Source organism: Parasteatoda tepidariorum, chromosome 8 (assembly GCF_043381705.1).
Source record: "Parasteatoda tepidariorum isolate YZ-2023 chromosome 8, CAS_Ptep_4.0, whole genome shotgun sequence".
NCBI lineage: Eukaryota > Metazoa > Arthropoda > Arachnida > Araneae > Theridiidae > Parasteatoda > Parasteatoda tepidariorum.
Genome location: NC_092211.1, coordinates 6,281,151 through 6,303,331, shown reverse-complemented (window position 1 = coordinate 6,303,331; position 22,181 = coordinate 6,281,151). Strand labels below are relative to the sequence as shown.

The 22,181-nt window shown below is 28.8% G+C and overlaps 2 protein-coding genes across 4 annotated transcripts in view; one reads left to right on the top strand and one right to left on the bottom strand.

The window, feature by feature from the left end:
• Positions 1-299: 299 nt before the first annotated feature.
• LOC107453543 (ragulator complex protein LAMTOR1) lies at positions 300-10,276 on the top strand. Of its 2 annotated transcripts, none has more exons than XM_016070410.3 (5): positions 300-649; positions 3,044-3,099; positions 4,420-4,506; positions 7,160-7,352; positions 9,825-10,276. In XM_016070410.3, the coding sequence occupies exons 1-5, from the start codon at positions 596-598 to the stop codon at positions 9,927-9,929; spliced, it is 495 nt and encodes a 164-aa protein (XP_015925896.1). In that variant the 5' UTR covers positions 300-595; the 3' UTR covers positions 9,930-10,276. The 2 variants fall into 2 exon arrangements, with proteins under 2 accessions (XP_015925896.1, XP_042902607.1); XM_043046673.2 differs by lacking the exon at positions 3,044-3,099 and adding an exon at positions 2,855-2,910 and having other exon boundaries at positions 382-649.
• Positions 10,277-13,731: 3,455 nt separating this feature from the next.
• LOC107453540 (kinesin-like protein 64D) overlaps positions 13,732-22,181 on the bottom strand; it is a 30,325-nt gene continuing 21,875 nt past the window's right edge. For both annotated transcript variants that reach the window (XM_043046671.2, XM_071184116.1), the window contains exons 12-14: positions 20,516-20,696; positions 16,745-17,107; positions 13,732-13,965 (exon numbers count right to left, since the gene is read on the bottom strand). In XM_043046671.2, coding sequence (XP_042902605.1) covers positions 13,831-13,965; positions 16,745-17,107; positions 20,516-20,696 — 679 coding nt within the window. In that variant the 3' untranslated portion in view covers positions 13,732-13,830. The remainder of the gene's footprint in view (positions 13,966-16,744; positions 17,108-20,515; positions 20,697-22,181) is intronic.

Below are 22,181 nucleotides of genomic sequence, written 5' to 3'. Positions count from 1 at the left end.
ATCAAAATAAGAACCAACAACTGAACTCAGTGGCACGACCACCCTTAATGGGCAATGGCGTACTGTGCTCATTCCAGTTTTATTGACCATGGGTTATGGGGTTCAGTATCAGATATTAAGGTTTTTGGATCAGCCGAAAGGGAACCCCAACCCCTCTTACAGAGTTTAATATTCAAGCAAGCTTGATACTCTTCTGTGAGAAACTTACCTATCAGATTCATCTCTGACTCGACGGTGATTGAAATGTGTAAATCAGAAGCAGTGAGAATGGTCCCTTTAACTTTACGGGATTATTATTCGCCAGGTAACGCTGCAAGCAACTTTTACAAGAATTATCGATTTCAGGCTTTGAAATAATTGTTACTATCGATCAATTAAATTGAATTCCTTCTCTGTTATCGAATCATACGCAAACAAAACATCACCGGTTCGTCTGTCAATCACATGACAGAAGTTTTGATTTCTTCACTTATCTAACTTAATAAAATTATTTGTCACTTAACTTATAACTCTCTTTTAATGATTTTCGCGAATGACTTCGGTTTTAAAGCAATACATTTTATACTATTAAAAATTATAGAAAGGCTCGTGAGTAATGGGTTCACTTTGTAGCTCTTGTTGTGGTAACAGGGACGATGATATATATGAGGTAAATATATATTTTTTGACATTAGCTCCCAAATGTGTTACTCAGAAATACCTATTTTAACTCTTTATTGGGAATAGTATTTGAATAACGTTTTTATTATTTTTATCTTAACCCTTAGTGGGGAGTTTTATAGTAAGTTTGAAGATTATTATAAATGTTTTTTTTTTTGCACAATCGGTCNATTTTTTTTTTTTTTTTTAAATATTTCATTTTACACTTTTTTTTCTTGCCTTGTGCTTTTTCTAATCTTATCAAACCGGCTGAACTATGCATATAGTGCGATAAAAATGCTTTTCAATATATTGTGTTATAAATTTAATAAATCTTTTAATCATAAACAAGATTATTGGTTTTATAATGTACTGAGTTGCAATGGTAAATTTTTGTGTGGGGGACTAAAATTTCAAACATATTTGCATTTTCTTAATAATTAAAATAGCATGTTGTAACTTTTGTTTCTCACTTCATTTAGTTAAAAATTTTCATAATTGTAACCCCTTAAAAATGAGGTTTTTCCATTTAAAATACTAAATATAATATCTTTATATCAAAGCCAGTTATTACAAAATTTTAATACCTTACATATATTTTTTAAGTTAAAAGAAATTGTGTTTAGTTACTATATCAATGTTTTCAGTAGGCTTTGCTTTATTTTGTGTTTTTGCACCCATTAGTTACAATCATAGTTAGTAAATTCAAAATTTTACAATGAATGAAATACTGCAAAAATTAGAAGAAACAAAAATTGTATATTTTTGAGAAACCAGTGGGAATCATCATTCCTTTATGTACCAATTTAGGAATTTTCCATAATATTGTATCAATTATTTATTTATCTAGTTTTATTTCATTTATTTTATTTTATTTATTATTTTTTTTGATGTTAGAATGGTTTTTTTTCCCTCCTTTACCTCATTTTTCATTATCAAATTTTTACTTGTGTTTTTTTAATAATTCCTATATATTACATATCTTTAGTTTTGAAAAAAATCAGATCTAGCTTATTCTACTTATCTATTTACGTAATGTTTTTCCTTAAATAGGAATTATTGAAAATACTCTTCCACCTCTAAGAAATACTATTGCTTTGTGTCTTTTCACTGTTCTATACACCACTGAAAAAAAAAAACATTATGCTACTCAATCACTAAATTATCTTAGATTTCCTAGTCTATGTGCACAAACCTTAAATAGTTTGTGTAAAGATGCTTGTATGAGCTTTCTTGCAATCTTTTATCACAATTAGACATCTATAACATATATCTCTCTGAATTTTTTTAGTCCTGCAGTGGACTGATCTTTAAGGCACGGTTCCCAGCAGATCACCAAAGCCAAGCATCACTGGCTACGATCAAAGTGCGGGTGGGTGACCACTTGGATCAGTCTGCGTAGGGACCGAGGATGTGCGGTATGGGTCCTCATTAAACTGTTCTAACATAGAGTACTAGACTTCGCTTGCAGGTCGTCGGGCTACCAAAGCGGGGGTGCCATCCCCTCTGCAGAGAATCAAAATGTATGTGATGGCATGTCTTCGGATCATCCTCGCAGGTGTTTCCCAGACCAATAGCCCATGGTGCAGCTCTAGTGCGACGTAAATTAACTACAACAACTGAATTTTCATATTAGTCATATTTTATACTTTCATATTTTTTATGTATACTTACATCATATAGATGGATGTAGGCAAATATACTGTACAATGGGAATGTTATGGATTGTTTCGGTGGCTCTCCTTTGATCATTATGAAAGGCATAAGAAATCAGCTGAAATCTGTTTATGCCAACAATGTCCGGTATTGTTTTCTTAAGCCTGATGGCATCTACCTTACCAGCAGGATAAAGAAATAAGTACATCTGTGTTTCAAAGAGTACCAAAATGAGTTTATCAAACTCAATATACAGATTTGATTTTCTATACTCAAACTCAATAGAAGGTCAGTCTTTATCAACTGGTTAGGGTCAAAGATCTTTAACCTAGTACAGCTGTCCACTTTGTGACTCTCTTTCAGTAGTCTGTCTGCCCTTCAAAACTTGGTTATTTTTATAGCTAGAATAATGATCAGTTTACATTTATTGTAAGAGATGTTCTCATATCTAGGTTGGTATCATCTCTAGATCTCATATCATCTGATGGGAAGATTTTCATAGATGATACAATTCAAATAGGTATGAAAAAAGAAATTAATGGTTATGTTTATTTTTTAGACAGAACAAAATGATAAAACAAATCTGCTAGGTAGTCCTGTTGGAGAGCCTTCTTAGTAAGTCATAATTTTTTTAAAAACTTTTTAAGTATTTGTTAAACTTATTATTTTAAAAATGCNTCGGTTAATGGGAAGACTTTCATAGATGATACAATGAAAAAAGAAATTAATGGTTATGTTTATTTTTTAGACTGAACAAAATGATAAAACAAATCTGCTAGGTAGTCCTGTTGGAGAGCCTTCTTAGTAAGTATCATTTTTGTTTTAAAACTTTTTAAGTATTTGTTAAAGTTATAATTTTAAAAATGCAGTAGCATTTAATTTTTATTTAAGTGTACCAATCTTTTTATTGTAAGCTTTTTTAAATATTTGTTCTTGCTGTAACAATCCTGTGGCAGAATTTTTTCTGCAACCCTAGCATTAATATTTTTCTTTGAGTTACTTTTAATTATGACAATTACTAATTTTAAAGTAACATTGTGTTTACAGTATAGAATAAAAACATATAAAAAATTTTAATTGTAAAAGTAAAATTTTTTTAATTCTAATATAGGCACTTTTTCACATTTTGTGGGTGGAAAAATACACTAATTATGCGAATTTTGTTATTTTAAACTTTGTGAATCATTACAAAAATTAAAATTCATAAGTAAATTGAAATGTGCACATAAATTAAAATTAGTAAAACCCATGTAGTAATTCCAAAATAAACATCAACAACAAAATCACGCGAATAATACTCTTTAAAAAAGATACTCAAATAAGTGTGCATTAAACATGGTGTTCGTTAAGGAAATAAAAATGAAGGAGAGAACATCATTTCTAGAGCGAACTATCTTTTAGACTTTCAGGATTTCTGAATTTCTCATTTTATATTATTAAATTTACTTTCTAGCTGAAGCCAGTCATTAAGAACTTTTTTTAAATCCAAAGTATAAATAGAAAAATTATGGTTATTTTTCTCCTCTCTGGTGTACAAGAAAAATATCATTGAAAAATAATTCTGCAGATCAAAAAATCAGTTTTGGAACAAATATGCAGTAAGGTAAACCAAAAATTTTCCCTTTCCAAATGAAAAATCTTTCTGCACCAATGTCGCCGCAATTCTGATACAGGGGTAATAATTAATTTTTTCTTTAGAATGTTATTTTCTCAATTTAATATCCTAGTATTATTTTTCTTAATTTCAATCAAGTTTTTTCTTATTTTTGTATCAATTATTTATCTATTATTATTATTATTTTTATTTGTTTAAATTGTTTGTTTATTTTATTTTATTTATTAGGACATTACCAAGCAACTTTAAAAAAAAATTATCGAAATTCAGCTAAATATGAACACATTTAAGGAGAAGTGAATGAAATTGTTTATGACAAGGGGGAGGTAGGGGTAATAAATAATTAATGTAATGTAATACCCTATNTATATATATATATATATATACACTTAAATAATCATTCTTATGCTACCATGTAGAAGTAGGAAATTCTTTTAAAAGTATTGATAATAAGTTCTATTTTTATATACTTTATTTAATTTACTAATTAATTTAATTTCAATTTGTAGCAGCTCAAATGTTACTCAAAAGCATCCTCCTGGAAGCCTTGGAGATCAGCAAGAAAAATTGAATAGGATATTGCAAAAGACTGCCAAGTAAGGAAGGCATCATAATATTAAATGTGGTTCATTTCATATGTTCTTAATATATTTTACAATTGTAGTATCTATAAATTATGTAAAATGTTATGCCTAAACCATTTGAGTACTGTACCATTTATTTTTCTTTCAAAAATAATGCCGTTGCCTAAGACCATTCAAAAGACTAGCTAATTACCTGAGTTAATTAGCGAGCTATGCATAAATATATTTTTCAATATGAAGTTTTATAAATTGAGAACAATCAATATGCTTGATATCCATTCTACTGTTAGTAAATGAAAATATATACGTGGCTACCAACTCTACTGGATTTTGCTAGTTTCTCCTTATCTACTGGTTTAATAAGAATTCTTCTGGTTTTTGTACATTTCAGAAAACTACCAAAAATAGTGAAAGTTTCCTAACAAAATCCCTATGAAAATAGAATTTTTGTACAGATTATTGCTTGCTTGAATGTTTAAATAAGTATTAATAATATATATGGAAGTGCTTCATTTATAGAAATCATTTTTTTTGTTCTAAAATGTTCAGTTTATTTTTATTCAGAACTCTCTTTTTAAATAAATGCAAGAATCATAATTACTTCTTATGAATTTTAAATGTCTGTCACTATTCAAAATTATGTATCATATCATATATAATCCTGTATCCTATAATAATGTGTATCAGTTAACTATTTTTTTTTTGGACAAAATTTTTACATAAGGCTTGCCTTTTTAGCTTCCCTTTAATTTTTTTGAATCCTTTAAAATTTTTCAGAAAATATTATAAGTGGGTAATTTAAAAATTGATTATACCAAATTCAGTTATTATATAATGTTAAACATTTCGATACATTTTAATGGAGGTAAGTGAATGCCCTTTCAAACTCAACGTGCCCTTTTCTGTGAGAATGCACTCTGTTCTTTTTTATTCCTTGGGAGAAATTTGTGTGTATACATATGCAGGGCCCGTGCTAAGTATTCACTACCTCGCCCAAATCATTAAAATCAATTTGGCAAATAAAATTTTGTTTTGGCATAAGTATTGGCAAAGAGTTTTGTCCACTGGAACAAAACTAAAATGACATCAGAAAGGATTTTCTCTTAATAAATCAGTATTTCGATTACAGTAATATTCGGTAGATGCGCGTCATAACCCATTAGAATTGGATCCTAATAATATAAGTCAGAAACAAACTACCATAAAATAGTTTTCTATGGAAAGAAAATTAATCATAAAATTTTTTTAAGATTTGCATTTGGCGAAGATATCGAAAATTGTGAATACTTTTGATTTTTGCCTAATTTGCTGGCTGAATCCTTAGAGCGGATCCTGTATTCACATATCTTGAAATGTCCTGTATCTTCCACGAATTTCAGTACTTATTTTTACGGACAATGTTCTCAGTGACTTTTGGAGCTGTGGGTCCTTAGGACATAAAAATTTCCAGTTTTATTTTTAACCACATTAAGACTAATATTAAATAAGTTAAAGCATTCTAATTTTTTTATAAATTTCAAAATTCTACCTGAAATGAAACTAATTAGCACTTCAAATCAATTTTATTTATATTTTCTCCTTTCGCTATTAATACAGATTTTTATTTATTTATTAAATATTTTGAAGTTTAGTTTTATTCTATCTGCATAAGTCTACTGGTGTGCTATTATTTTTTTTTCTTGGTAGAGATTTCCGTGTCCCAGAGGATGCGTTTGAACTTTTTTTTCTACGATTTAACTTTTTGTTTTCTGATAATTTTTTTTTAATATTTGATGCTCTGTGGCGCATAAGTGCTATTTCTGATACTCAAAAGTGTTTTTTCTTAATTTTATGTTTTATATACATAGGTTTAGCTCGAAAGTATTTTTTTATTAATTGAAAAATCAGACTTTATAAATGACTTGCAAAACAAACAATGACTTAAAAGTAAGCATAGCTTCTAAAGATTTTGAAAAAGTAGCATAAAAACTTCAATTTCTTGTATTTTGTCAAGCTCTGATGCATATTTCCAAGGTTTTTATATATATGTTTTTTAAATTCTTTATGTTGGGTTTAAATTATTAAAATAATTTTAAAACAAGTCCAGATTCAATATATTGCAGCATAAAATTAACTACCTCTACAAAATACTGCTCCTAAAAGTCGTGTTAAGTTTGGGAGGTATGTGTAAGTGATAGCTTAAAAATCATTCAATATTTTTTAATTTGTTGCAATTAAAACACATGAAAATAAATTATAAGTTCTATTACTTTTTAATTACATTTAGCATTTATTTAGTATAGTCTATTAAATTAAATAAAAAAAATTTACTATTGTACTTTTCAACGTAGTTTTATAATTTTCATAGGTGTTTTTCCTTTCTGTCAAAAGTTTCATGGTAATTTGTTTTTTATTTCCCTGTTTTTAATTTTTTTTTCTTTGTACCCCATATATATTGTTTTGATTTTTGTAATAAAGAGTATTTGTAACAGGAAAGGCACCGCTATATTGCTAAAGTAAATGAAATTTTTTCCTTAAAAATCAATAAAACTATAAGCCCCCTCAAAAAAAGTTGTTTTTTTTCTCTTACGCTACAATTTTGTTTATGATGTTCATCAACTAAACTAGCACAGTGAAATTTTTTGTGAAATCTTAATTTCTAATGTTGAATGTTTTTTTCTTTTAGTAGTTACATAGATGTGCCTGCTTTAAATTCTCCTGTTGACCAGCCAGTGGACAAAGCGAAGGACTATGAATCAAAAATTCAAGCCGCTTTGAAAACCAAACATTTCAATGAAAAATCATCATTATTACAAGATACTCCACACTTAGAGAGGACATTGTCTGAAGAACCCATTTCTGATAATGAGCGAAATTTGGTAAGAAGATACTCTTCTAAATTATCGGGAAACGATTTCTCTTCGGTAAATAGTTAGTTTAACTTAAAAAGTTACGTCTTAAGTGCTAAACAAGCATTTTTATTTAATTCATTTACTATTTAAAAAATATGTTGTACTTTTTAAATTTTGTGTTAAATTTAATCGTTCCATTACCATTTTCTTTTTATTGGAGTATTTAATCTACACTTAGATCTTGTGAAGTATGTTCTTTCACTTGTTCCAAACTGAAAAAAAAAATCTTGTAACCCATAGGGCAACTATTTTAAAATACAAAATTTTTATTCGATTAGAAATTGCTACGTATTTACCAAAACATGTTTTAACCAAATTCAAACATATTTAGCACTCCAGGAATTGTCCTTCAACCATCTTTGTTATGGTATTTGTTTAATTTTTCATGTTTTACTTCCTTAGTTGGACCAAGATGTATTTCAGTTAAAAGAATTATGTTTTTCCATTAATTAAAGAGATAAGGTAGTTGATCAATTCTAATGGAAAACAGAAACATATGTTGATACAAGAATTTTATTTTATTATTATTTTTTAAATGTTTCTAATTTAAATGAATAAGCAGAGCAATTAATAATTTTACTGAGGGGTGATTGTGCTCCGGAAAAAAACCGGATTTTTCGCCAACTACGATCCGAATATTTCTGAAAATCCAAAAGTTTCAAGAAATCATTGATCACATTTATGTATAAAAATTCTTGTATATTTTATTTAAAAACATTCCAACTAAAATTTATACTTGACATCTCTTTTATTTGTAAATATTTTTTCTGGAAGAAGAATAAATGTGATTAGGAGATAAAAGTAATTATTCATTTAAATTATGCTGCATTTATGCTTCATTTAGAATATCATGTTTTGAACATTTAAATGACTTAAATTTATGAAGATATTAATTTTGTGAATGATTTTACTCGAGAAATTTTCGGGATTTTTGATTTGGACCCACAATTACTTCATGATCATGCATAAAAATATTAAAAAATAAAACATTGCTCTATTTGCCTCGAATCATGGTTTCAAAAAAAGTTTTTTTCTTTTATATATATAGATAAAAAAAAAACACCTTGAACAAGAAAAAGTTTTATGCCTGTTTGATTAAAGAATTTTGTTATAGATTGTTTGCATTCTGTTTTAATATTTTTTTTTCTTCCTTTTTTAAATTTTTATGTTTGAGGTTGTTATATTTTTATCTTTGACTACGTAGCTACGTTTTTCATCTGCCTTTTGTGAATAAGTCATTTCCAACTTTTTTTCCCCCAGTAGACATTTTATCAATTACTGGAATCATAAAATAACCCCACATCTTTCCATTTGACCTACAAATAATTTTTTTTCTCTTGGCTTATAAATACAGTGTGTTGCTTTACGTTCATAGTGTTTTTTACTTGTTTACAATGCTCGTGAAAGTTTTGCTCTAATAAGTCATAAGTACAAGAACTGCTTTGCTATCTAACTAAAGTCCACTAAACTAAATTTAGAGGCACGACAGCCCATAGCGGGTCATGGCCTACTGGGCCCATCTCAGTTATCTTGACCTTTGGGCACTGAGTTGCAAGAGTGGATGTTCCAGTTGAGTGGTCAGCCTAATGCAGAATCCCCGGTGTTTATCTCCCAAGTGTGCTTGGTTCTCGTTTTATCGACCCACCGACGAAAGGCCGAGACGACCGTGCCCGAACCGGGGATCTGTGCCGTGACGGTGCGAGGCGCTACCACTCAACCACTGGGCATCACAAAAGTCCACTAACTATGTATAAAAACCTAACTGTGCATAAAAATTAAAGAAAAACTATTTCACTTATTAGTAATAAACACCTGCAAATATGTGGTTAATCTGAGTTTGAATTATGAACTGCAAGTTAAAATATTAAAAAATTGTTTCCTGGAATCCTAAAATAAGAATGATTTTCTTTCAATGAAGTTTTGCTTGATAAATAAAGAACAGTTGGAATTCTCAATTTGTGCAAGATTTTTTTTAGCATATAATTTCTGTGTACAAATTATTTCCACAAAGAAAACAAACTATAAATAAAAATTGCTACACACATTTGCATGAAAACAATCGAGTATGTTATAATAACTTATATACTAATTATCAGAGAAGTAAATGTCTTGTTTTACTAGATTTTATTGTTCAAAAAATCGTGTAAAAAAACTTCAACTAGTTAACCAGTAAATATTCATTGTCTGAGATTCAAAAGTGTTATATTTCCTTTTAAAATTTTTTAGCGGCGATAAATTATCATTTATCGCCGCTGTATGATATTTATTATAATTTTCTGATAAATGAATTTTATTTGGGGTCATTACATGACCCCCATGCATCTTTAAGTTTATTCAGTAGATGCAAGTCCTCCCAGGATAAGTTTAAATAAAAAAAATTTTTTAGCTTAGTTATAAATTTTTCTTTCATAAATCACTTATGTAATATTTTATTTTCAGCTGCAGGAAACCAACGCATCTATATTAGAAGCACTTCAATCTATGCAAGTGGAAAATTCTGAAAATTTAGTAATTCCTTTCAACAACTCTAAAAACAATCAGTGAACACAAATTCTAATTAACTATCAGTTGCTTGTCAGTATTTTGATAGCATTTTTGGGTGCCATATCTTTTCTGTAAATATCTTTAGATCTCTTTATTTTATATACTATGTAAACAGATACTGATTTTTTATTTCTGTTGTAAATGCATGGGGTCAGGCCTACTCTTTTAATCGACATTCCGGGCAAGTTCCTGTTACCATGACCTTTCTTTTTATTCCTCCACAGTTTTGTACATTTTTACTGAAGATACAATATTGTTAATGTTCTGAATGAAGATACTTTATTGTTAATTTGTGTAGTTTGTATTTTTACAAGTATTTGAATAGCTATAAAGTTATTTTGGTTTCATATTTGTGGTCTTCTATTAAACAAACACAGAATTTCACTCGTTGCATAATAATGAAGTAAAAGCTATAGCTCGTTTAAGAGGAGTTGACTCCGCCTTCATCATCACATGGTCTGCACCAATACTATTTCACCATTTTTGGGAGAAGGATGTGAGCAATCCTGCTATTTGTCGATCATATGGCAAAAATATTTATTTCACTTCATCTGCATTTTTTTAACATCAAATATTTCATAGATTTGATATTTCTCTCTTTTGAATGAATAGTTTGTCCTTTTTGAGACATTTTGCTGGAAAAACAGCAGTTTTTAAATTTAAAATATTTAATTAGTTAGAGTAATGAAAGCATACCTGCCAACTTTCACTCTTTCTGAGAATGAATTTTCCAAGTGGTAGTAAAACAATTACTGAAAAACAATCTTACTCAAAAATATATTTATATTTTTACTAGGTTAAATTCTTTATTGTGTGCTTTTATATATTTGTTGTAATTATTTATATGTAGTGGTGGTCAAACTCATTTATAATTATTATTATAATAGCATGACATGAGTTTCGGTACCACTTTAAATACAAAATTAAAACCNTGCTTTTATATATTTGTTGTAATTATTTATATGTAGTGGTGGTCAAACTCATTTATAATTATTATTATAATTAAAAAATTTTAATAGCATGACATGAGTTTCGGTACCACTTTAAATACAAAATTAAAACCGGAAGAGTTGGCAGCCCTGCGAAAGGTATAATATCAGATGATAAAGCAAAATAAGTGACTGAAAAGAATTCACTGTTTGTGTTTTGCGCCCAGTAAGGGTTGTCTCAATTTCAAGCGCGGATATGTTTCTCCTCTTACTCCCGTGCTGAAATGAACTCTGTCTGAGGAGGTTGAGCCAACTCCTGGTGAGCAAACTATACTTCAAAAGTTAAAAAATAGAAAAACTGTGCATTCAAACTATCAGGAATATTAAAATTAGGTTTTTTTTGTTGTTTTTACTTATAGAAATTATATTGCTATTATAATTTTCTATCAATAGTTTACAATGTATTATCATTTAAAATACACAAACCTGTAAGTTGAACTAGGGTACTTTTTCAGGAAAATTATGAAACTTGAAAAAAATGCAGGTTCCTATTTAGGATTTTGGTATAAACCCTCCTTTCTCTATTTAAACCCCATAGGGTGAGGCATGAGGGGTTGAGTTAGTATTCAATGAATAAATATTTGATTTTTTGATATAATTTCTCAAGATATTTTATTTTCATAATTTTTGGACATTTTGCAATATTTATTAGCAACTACTAAAAATTGTTGCAATATTTTTTCCCTTTTCTTTCATTTTATTCAACAAAATTTAAAAATATTTTGAACTCTGAAAAAAAGTTTTTGTTGAATAGAATGAAAGTAAAGGGGGAAAATGTTGCAATAATTTTTGTAGTGTCTAAAAATTATGAAAATATCTTGTGAAATGTGCGTAAATATTTATTAACAGCTACTGAAAATTATTGCAATACTTTCCCTCTTTTATTTCATTTTATTCAACAAAATTGAGAAATATTTTGAACTCAGAAAAAATTGTTTTTAGATAACTTAAAGCTGTATTAAATGCAGGATTAGCTGTGTAAGCTACCATTATTTAAACATAGAAATAAGCTATTTTTATGAAGATTTTTAGTAGTTTTCTGCAGAACCTTTGCTTAACTGCTTAGTCAATTTGCTAAGTATCAATATTATTTAGAAATTTTACTTATTGTAGCCAAACTCAATTGTGGAAGAACTAAAACTAATGATTTGGTGACATACCAACTAGTTAATAACACTGCTTTCTTATCCTTAACATATTGAAAAAAATTGTTAACTTTATCTTACCTGTCAAAAGTAAGTTAAAGGTTATTTAAAAACTTAGAAAATATTATTTTTGCACTTGTTCTTAGCAGTTATACTTTTTAAAATCAAATTAATTCACTGATAGAAACAAATTAAATACAATTTAGGATATTTGATCGAATCAAAATTATCAAATCAAGAAAAAATCTTATATATATATATATATTTTAAATATTTAAAAAAAAATGAACTAAGCCTGCCATGTCATTAAATAGATTGTTATAAATTAGTATAATGCGTTTTAAAAGTAGCTGTCGTATATTTCTATATTTTCTAAGATAGCGTTTTCAAAAACTTTTTAGTTGACTGCATGATCAAAATAAATAGAATTATTTGCTTCAATATAAAAATTGTATGATAAAGAAAATAAACATTAATTTATAAAATTTAATTAATGAGGGAGCTGAAATCTTGTGTTTCATTAAACTATATGTGCTGCAGTACACAGTTTGGGAAAAAATGCATTTAGCTCTTCAAATACGTTCTCAATGTCAAATTTGTTTTTACTATTGCATCTTTAGAATGTGAACCTTTGTGGGGAGAGTAGTTATCGACAATTTTAACCTTCATCTATGAAAAGGTACCCCCACCATAGAATCGAGTTAACATGTCTTATATACGCTAGTGAATTGGACATTTGTAGTGGTAGGAACACTCCCCCATCAAAATTATATCTGTGATAGAATTCATTGCTGCTTTGTGACAAGCCGGGAGAGCTATATTACGACCAACGTACTTTTGCTAATTGTTAGAGCTGTATTAAGTTCACAGCCGTGGTTGCTCCTGTGTTGCCACTAGCAGTTGAGTGTGATAGACTTAATGTCACAAGTAGCAAGTCAACTGTTCAATGTTGACATCGAGGTAGGCATGTTCCCATCACGTCCTAAGATCACCAATGTGGGGACAGTAGCTATCAACCATGTCAACCATCATTTATAAAAAGGTATCCCTACCATAGAATCTAGTAATATCACTTACATACTAGTGAATTGGAATTATATTTTTGTAGTGGTAGGAACCTTGAAGTGCAAAGCTTTGAGTTTTATAGATCACTTATCTTTAAACTTACTTACCACAGTAGTACACAGTTTGGGAAATAATGCATTTAGCTCTTCAAAATGTCAATATATTTTTTGTTATTAATACAGTTGAAGATGCAAACCTTGAAGTGCAAAGCTTTGCATTTCATAGAATTATGTGTTATATAAATCATTTCACTTTTTTAAACTTAAATTACCAAATACTTTAAATTAATTTTTGAATAAGAATACTTAAAACACAAATGGGCACACTTAAATATTCATTATTTACAGAAAAAATATTAAAATTTTCTGGAGCATTAGAACTAATAGCAAACAATTTTACAACTTTGGTTTGCTTAGCTTTTGAAGTTGTAATCACCACTTAGTAAAAAATTAATAGATTTTGCTTGAATACAGAAATTTTTCCACTGCAATTTTCATTGTTTACACCCACAAAGTTAATGCGATTTACAAAATTCAGTTATATAGATCTTCTAATGCATCACACTATTGATCACATTTAAATGTAGAAATAAAAAGAGACACATTTTATGATACATATTTATCTATACTATATACAAATTGAAAAGTAATAAATAGAATCATATCTCTACTCTATACAAATAAATAAATAGATTAATACAAGTTATTTCCTCGAAGACTTTGCTCTAGATGAATGTGAACGTCCAGACTTTCCTCTAGAAGATTTCATTCTAGGTATTCTCGTCACACTTTCCGTATTGTAAGAAAGATATAGGTGAGACAAATCCAAATTGTCAGCCTGAAAAAAAAAATTCTTTTAAACAAACTTAGAATTTTGGAAATAAATATTAAACTTTAAGAGACTGCTTTGCTTAGCAATATTCTCGACTATTTTTGTTCTGTAGACCATAGATTGTTACTTCAACATAAGAAAATTAGTCTGTTAGAAGATTTTGACAATTTTATATATAGGGGGCATTCAAGTGAAACCTGGTCACTAGTGTAAAGTAATGGTAAAGATTTTGATAACTCACGAATGTAGTTATACACATACTCAAAAATAGTCACCAAAACTGTTGGCACATTTATCCCAGTGCGACACTAGCCGGTTGATTCTATCCTTGAAGAAGCTAGTAGGCTATTGCCCTGGACCCAGTCACACATGCCGTCATCCATTGTGAATCGATGTCCGCGAATAACTTGTTTTAGAGGTCCAAAAGCATAAAAGTCACATGGTGAAAGGTCTGGGCTGTACGGTGGATGTTCCAGCATTTTCCACTGAAACTCATTGTTCCTACTTACTCGGCTGCATGTTCCGTAGTGGACGATAACTTGTTTGAACACCTTCTCTTCGGCGTGAACCACACTGTCGCTATGCAACATCAAACGTTGTGCATGGTCAGTCTCTATATCAATAGATGGTGCCGTCAATACAGTTACATGACGCCCCATTACATCTAATGCAAAGTTAGATGCACTGTCCAGGTTTCATTTGAATAGCCCTCATATAGATATAAACTTTTGATATTATAAGTATACTTTATATAAAATAAAACTTTAATTTCAAAACAACTGTTATAAATTTAAATTTAGCATGTTTTTTAAACTCAAATAACCTTTTGCATTGAATAATATGTTCGAGCAACACAAAGAAGTTTTTTTTTCTCTCATAATTAATTTAAAAAAAAGAAAACTACAATCAAATTTACTACAAAGTTATATTGGCTGAAATTTTTTTCTATTTGGAATTGAATTGAATTGAACTAATTTTTATAAAACTTTAATAATGATTCTTTCATAAATATTTTCTAATAATGGTTACACTAATTATTTTCGAAACTATTATTTTTAAACTAATTTAAAATTTGAAAATAAAAAAAGAATTAAAAAAACTCAATAAAAAATCTGATTCTTTTAAGGAAAAAATGAGGTTTATTTCATTATTAAATAGTATAAATTATTAATTTAAATTTTCACATTAACAATAATCTGAGTGAAAAATTTGTTTTGAAAGGAATTATTTCAAAAATATTTTCCAATTTTCTAAATTTTTCAAAAACAGTTGAATAGTTATTAAATCAGAAAACTGGGAAAATTATAAGATTCAGTAGTTTAGTGGAAAATACAGTAAAATTAATAAGTAGCTATTTCATATAAATTATGAGTTCACCAAAAGTTATTATTGGTTTTAATTTTTTCTTCCTTTATATCTCTAAATAAAGAATACTTTGTATTTCACATATTATTATAATCTTTGCCAAAATGAAATAAAGGCATATTTATATTGCTTAAACAAGGAAGGAACACAGAATAAGAGTAATAGGATTTAATGTCATAAATAATAAATTCACAAAAAAATCTTGGTGTTAATCCATTCATCTTTCCATTAAACTTCCTGTATACCAGATATTTCATAATGATTGCCCTTAATACAATCCTCATAAAATATTGTAACAAAAGGGCATACTCATAAACAGTTGCAAATTTTTATATAAATGATGAAGAAATTCTGGGGAAATCTGATGAATCACAAATGAGGAAGACAGGATCTAGAAGTTAATAATCACAAAAGCTTCTCTTCTTTTTATTTTGGCAATCAAACAAATTCAGATGTTTTTTACCTTGACTTCCTCAGGTGATTCATTATGGCATAATTGTTTATTTCACAGATCTAGTATAATTTTGCACGAAATAACGTGTTTACTTTTTTAATTGGTTTTTGACAAAGATTCTAAAAATGTATACTATGGGTGGTTATTACAGAAACATTCTATATATCTCATTTAATGCACTGTGGAAAACAAGATAAACACCCCCTGAGATATTAGCTGCTTAACTCAAAAAGTCTCAATTAAAAAATGTCTCACTTTTTTAAAAAGAAAATTCAAAAATTTAGCACAGAACCACTTATTAACTTTTAAAATACTGCCTCTTTCTGTAATACAAAGTTTTACATTGTGTATCACAGATAGAATATGTACGAGCAGAATTTTTAAAAATAAGAAAGAACATAGGGTTCTAATTACAGTAGTTATAGTTTGAGTTTTCTATAAATCCGAGCAAGTGAAAAAAATCAGTCTTGCTCCTAAAGAATGACCAACACGTGGAGGGATTACTATGACTGAATATTGAAAAACAAATTTGTGTATTAAATTTGTTTTAAAATTGATTTTTGTGTATTAAATTTGTATTTGTGTCCCTCCGACCACAGTGTTGGCGTTAAATATAAGTCAGTGGTAGACGGATCATGGGTTGGTTGAGTCCCCACCTCTTCAGGCTAACCATGGAAGGTTTTCATTGTTTTCCTCACCATATAACGCAAATGCGCGTTAGTTCCATCTAAAAGTCCTCCTCAAAGGCACTACTTGATCCAGAAGTTTCCTTATCTTCTGGATTGAGCTCAAAATTACAAGGCTACGGAGTTGAACATTAGTAACGTAAACACAAAATTGGGTCGACTGTTCAATGACAAAATAAAAATAAAAGTCTACATTGAACTGTCCATAATTCTTAAATAAATTTTTAATAAGAAGGTCATTTACGTTTTTCATGCACCCATCCAAAGTGAAAAAACTTACTTCTTTTTTCTTCTCCTTGTCGACGGTTGGTAGCTGTTTCCTCATATTGTTCCCCGAGTAAGCGACACACTTCAGCTGGAATTCTCCAATATCTTCATTCCACTGGACGGCCTGCTCAATCACTTCTTGATATTCCGGTGGAATAAACATATCGATGATGAGTTTGTTGAGGCTGAGTTCTCGATCTAGTTGGCGGATGTTCTCTAGTAGACCCTCCATCTCTCTTTGGTGTTCTTGGCGGAGATCGTTCAACTCGTTCTTAGCACTGAGAAGCATCTGCCACACCTTCTTCAATTTCTTTGTCTTGCCAGCAGCTTCTTCCTGCAAACTGGAGTATTTTTCTTCAATATTCAGCCTCTCACTCTGCAACAATAAAATAGAATTGTAAGAAAGGATTTATTTTAAAAAATTTAATCGCTTCCCTTACAGGGTTGCCACAATCTGGAGAAAAAAATTCACTGTGTTTTCCCTGTACATATTGCACACAATATATAAAGAGGAAAAACACAATCACTGTGTTCTTGTATAAGCTATATTGGGCTACCTATACTAGTTATAATTGCTGAATACTTAAGGAAAAAAGGAATTGTTGAACATACTGAAAACAAATAATGATAAAGTGACTGAACTAGTTTAATATAGCATCTTTAAATATTCCTTTGGGAGGTTACAAAATTCCATGGAAACAAAATTCCCTATATTTTCCCAGTTTCTAAAGAAAAACTCAGAATTCCCAGCATTTTCCCTCTTATTTTAGGTGATTTGTAAATTCCCTGTATTTTTCAGGTTTTTCCTGTTCTCCCTGTGGAGTGGCAACCCTGCCTTACCAATTTGTTTGAAGAAGAAAAAAATGCAAAAAATCAACAAATTTTTTTATTTTATTAACTAAAACAAAACATAATACACAAATTTTAAGTTGAAATTTCAGTTTTTTTTTGTGTGTAAAAACATTTAATTTACAATCAGTTTACTATAGCAAATAGTCTCGGGCAAATGAAAAAAGTTATATATAGGTTTTAAAACAAAAAACAACACAAAGTGATACTTTCCAAACGCCAGTGAAATGATGTCTTTCTTTTACTCTTTTTTTTCGAAGCAAATTTAGCAACCCCCATATATACAATCGCACAAAATACATGAGCAATACAACAGCAAAACTCCCAAACAATATTTATCAAACTGCCAATCACACCAGATTATTAATGTAGTAAAACAAATCAGTACTTGGTAAAAATGGGTCATTTAAAAAATTTTTTTGTTTTGTTAGAGTTAACAGTATATTCTGCACTCTGGACATAATGAACTCAAGCTATTAACGCCAGTTTCATCTAAACCACGAGAGTCATTAAAATGAGCATGGATTATACTCTTTTTATAAAAACCTTATTTTTTATTTAATAAATATTTGTTATTAGTATAGTATCAAATAACAAAGGTTCATATTCCATTTCAGGAAAAAATTCCATGGATTTCCCTGCCTTTCTAAAGCAAAAATTTGCGCTGTAAGCGAATCAGTTCAGAATAAATAATAACATTATTACACAAACCACATTAATAGAACCTTAAAAGCATGGAAAAAATATAAAACTTAATATACATCAATAAAAAAAATTCCTAAAAATGGGTAATCACCAATAATAATAATCATTCCTTTAAGCAAACATTTACTATCACAAGCCACTAAACACGTGTAGTATCTGGTTGTTTCAAAAATACTTACATTTTTAAAAAAAAAATAAACAAGTAAATTTTCATTTTTTCCAGATTTTCACTTTTGTTTTAGGTTTTTGTGCAAAAATATGCATCCTCCCTCAGTCATATGAACCATGATATTTAAAAACTTAACTATAGCAGCGAACCGATTCTCCAGAACCATCTCTATCCCAGATATCTGAATTTCCCATTTTCCTGGATTGCTAAAAATGTTTTAATACAGATATTTCTACTTTAATATTGAATTTAAAAAATAACCGTATTTTGGCATTTTTAATATTCCAATTAAAATTTTGTATTTTATCTTCACTCTTTTAACTTTATTATATTTATATAGTAAAGCATAGATGTATTTTCCCTGAAATTTCTCTACTACCTACCTACTGTTAGCTGTTCGAAAAGAAAGAAAAAAAATAAACAAAACAATGATGGTCAAATTCTTCTACTCTGCCCTGCAATCAATCTAGCAGCAATTGATTTAAGGATGATTTCCTTTTCTACTCTGCGCAATCGCACTTTCCCTATGATTAAATCATTCCATTTGGCTTTTAGTAATTGGTTTTTCCACAAGGCAGAGAGAGAGAGAGAGAGAGAGAGATAGCTGTTTTTAGTCTTTTTGCTTACAAAATTTAAAGCTCATATCATATTATCATTGCTGCCAACATGAATAGGAAAAAGTCCAGTAGATTTTACGAAATAATATAAATTTCATGATAATTGTTGCATAATATACTAAATATTTTACACATAGGGAATTTTAGGGTCATTAAAATAGAAAAACTGCAGTATTTTTGAGTCATGATTGACATTAAACATACTTGAAATGTTATGTATTATGTTCACTTATAATTTCAAATATATTAATAAGCATTTAATTCATCAAACACAGTTAAAAGATTTTTCAATTAATTTAAAAAAAGAGCGAATAAAAAACAAACTGAACATTTTAAAACAAAAAAAGTTTTGAGCTGATTTCTATAAAGGAGGTTCACTTCATTACATATTAGTAATACTTATTTAATTATTTAAGCAATAATTTGTACAAAAAATCTATGTCAATAGGGTTTTTTTTAGGAAACTAACTCAATTTTAGGGAATTTTCTAAAATGTACAAAAACCAGGAGAATTTTAGATAAACCAGCAAAAACTGGTAAAATCCAATAGTCTACTGGAAAATCCGGTATAGTTGGCAGGTATGTATTATCTATTTTATGTGAAGGCACGGGATTTAAAGCATAAGCTCTTGGCGAGTCTTATTAAATCGTGGTTTTGTTTGTTTGAACATATCTATTCCAGAGTTCAGTGTTTTTTTTTTAATTTTTAAAAAAAGATGTAAATATTTTATGAAATAAAAGTTAAAACATGTAATAAATTTAGTGATTATCGAAATTTTGTCAGAGTTAGATGGTAATGAAAAGGCTTCAATAACTTGCTTTCAGAAAGTTTTTTAATGCAGATTTTGAGTTAATTTCATTTTATCTATTTCCACCACTCAATTGAACAGGAAGAATCCCCCCTTTCCATCTACTCAGCTTCAAGCATGACTCAGGTGTTCTAGTTTAAAAATGGTGCAATTATTAATTTAAAAAATAGCCATATTTTAGCCATTTTTATATTCCAATTAAAAATTTGTATTTCTACTTTTTTTTTTTTACTTTTTTTTATTTACGTAGTGAAGTATAGCCATGTATGCTTTTTATTACCCTTCTTTCTGTTCTGATAAGCAAGTGTAATGCATTTCTCCCTCGTAAATCAAAGATCCCATTCCTTACTCTCTACTCAGTTCAAGGATGACTGGAATTTTCACATTTAGCCTAAATTGTTCTAGTTCAAAATGGTGTGAAACCGCAGCAAAATTTCCCCCAGTTTTTTGGATACCAGATTAAATGTTCTTTACTGTATTAGACAATGCCAAAATTTTAAAAATCATTGAAACTAAATTAATTGTTTGGAAGTCTCTTTATACTGAAAAGAACAGGGAACTTTATCTATCCTTGCCAAGAGGATAAAATATGTAAAGAAAAAAACATTATTTATCAATAAAAAACTGAAATTCACCTCTTTTTCTTCAAGAGCTTTCTTCAATTCCAATTCTTTTTTCTTCCTCTCTTCCAATTCCTTTGAACTCTCTTCCAGAAGTTTTTCTTGTTCTTGAGCTTTTTCCAAAAGATTTTCACCCCCAATAATTATCTGCTTTTCAAGACCTTGAAGTTTTTGCAAAAGTGCGTCATGGTCAACTCTAAAATGATTACATAAAAATTGTGAAAAAATAATAATTATAAATTTATTTTGACACTTTTTTTAAAACTAATAAAAAGTAATACCATAATATATATGTAAAAGACATTTTACCCACATCCAGGGGTGATTACAAGCCCAACTCAAAAATCCTGATAATTTCTTGAGTAAAATCATTAATGGCTCATTTCAAATGATTAATGTCTTCATAAACTTAAATCATTGGTATTTTCAAAACATAAATTCTAAATAAATTACATGCAGCATAATTCAAATGAATAATTATGTATAAGTTTACTTTTGTTTCTAATCACATCTATTATCTTACCAAAAAAACATTTACAAATGAAAGAGATGTCAAGTATAAATTCTAGTATTTTTAAATACAAGAATTTTTATACATAAAAGTGATCGATGAAGTTTCTGGACTCTGGCAGTTAGCAAAAAATCAGGATCTTTTCCAGAGCACAATCATCTCTGCACATCCAACACAAAGGCAAGGGGATAGAGAAGTTTTATAAATTTATTTAAAAATTAACTGATTATATTCTTTGGATCATAATTTTTTTTATTTAAATTTGTTTTCCTTTTAAATGATTCATAAGCTAGTTTGAACTTTTCAATTATTTTTTGTTTTAAAAAAGGTTGTTTTTGTCCCCACTAATTCCACGAACACAGCCAGTTATAATTTGCAATGCATTCTGAACCAGCAGCTCAACAGGCTGGTAATCATTGATTTAAAGTTGGGTAGGCCATCAAATCAGAAACAACCCTAATTCTTCGCAATAACAAAGCAACACCTTAATTGTTTTGCCATTGAACTATATTTAGGAGTGTTCATTTGTCTATTGTTCAAATGAGAAATATTTTGAAAAATAAAAACTTGTAATGAGTTAAAGCATTAATTTTTCATTATCTAAGAATTATAAATAAAAGACTGTGAAAAGTTGGTAAATACAGCACTGTACAAAATGAATTTAATTTGATTAATAAAGACCCTAATAATTGTACCATTACACTACTAACATTGTCCACACCAACTCTCCAAAGTCCTTTATTCATTTAAGCTCATTGTTGGTTAATTAGAAAAAGAGAAATTAGACAATATGCAATAAAAATATTCAAACCTATAAGTAGCATATCCTATTAATAGTATAATATATCCTATCAATTTGCTGGTTTAGGCTTATTGTCAGTTAATAAGAATAAAACGAATCCAGTGTGACAATTCATTAATAGTGTCCTATTAGCAGTGTATCCTATTAATAGCGTAATACATCCTATCAATAAAGCCACTTGTTTCTTTGTGTACATTGTTGGTTAAGTAGAATAAGACAAATCAAAAATGACTGTTAAAATATGCAATAAGAATATTTATTAATTGCAATATAACTATTATTAAAAGCAATGAATAAAAATAGTATAAAGTGGTAATTAAAAAGCAAATTTAGAATTTATTAAAATTTTGGTTTTAATACAGATATTT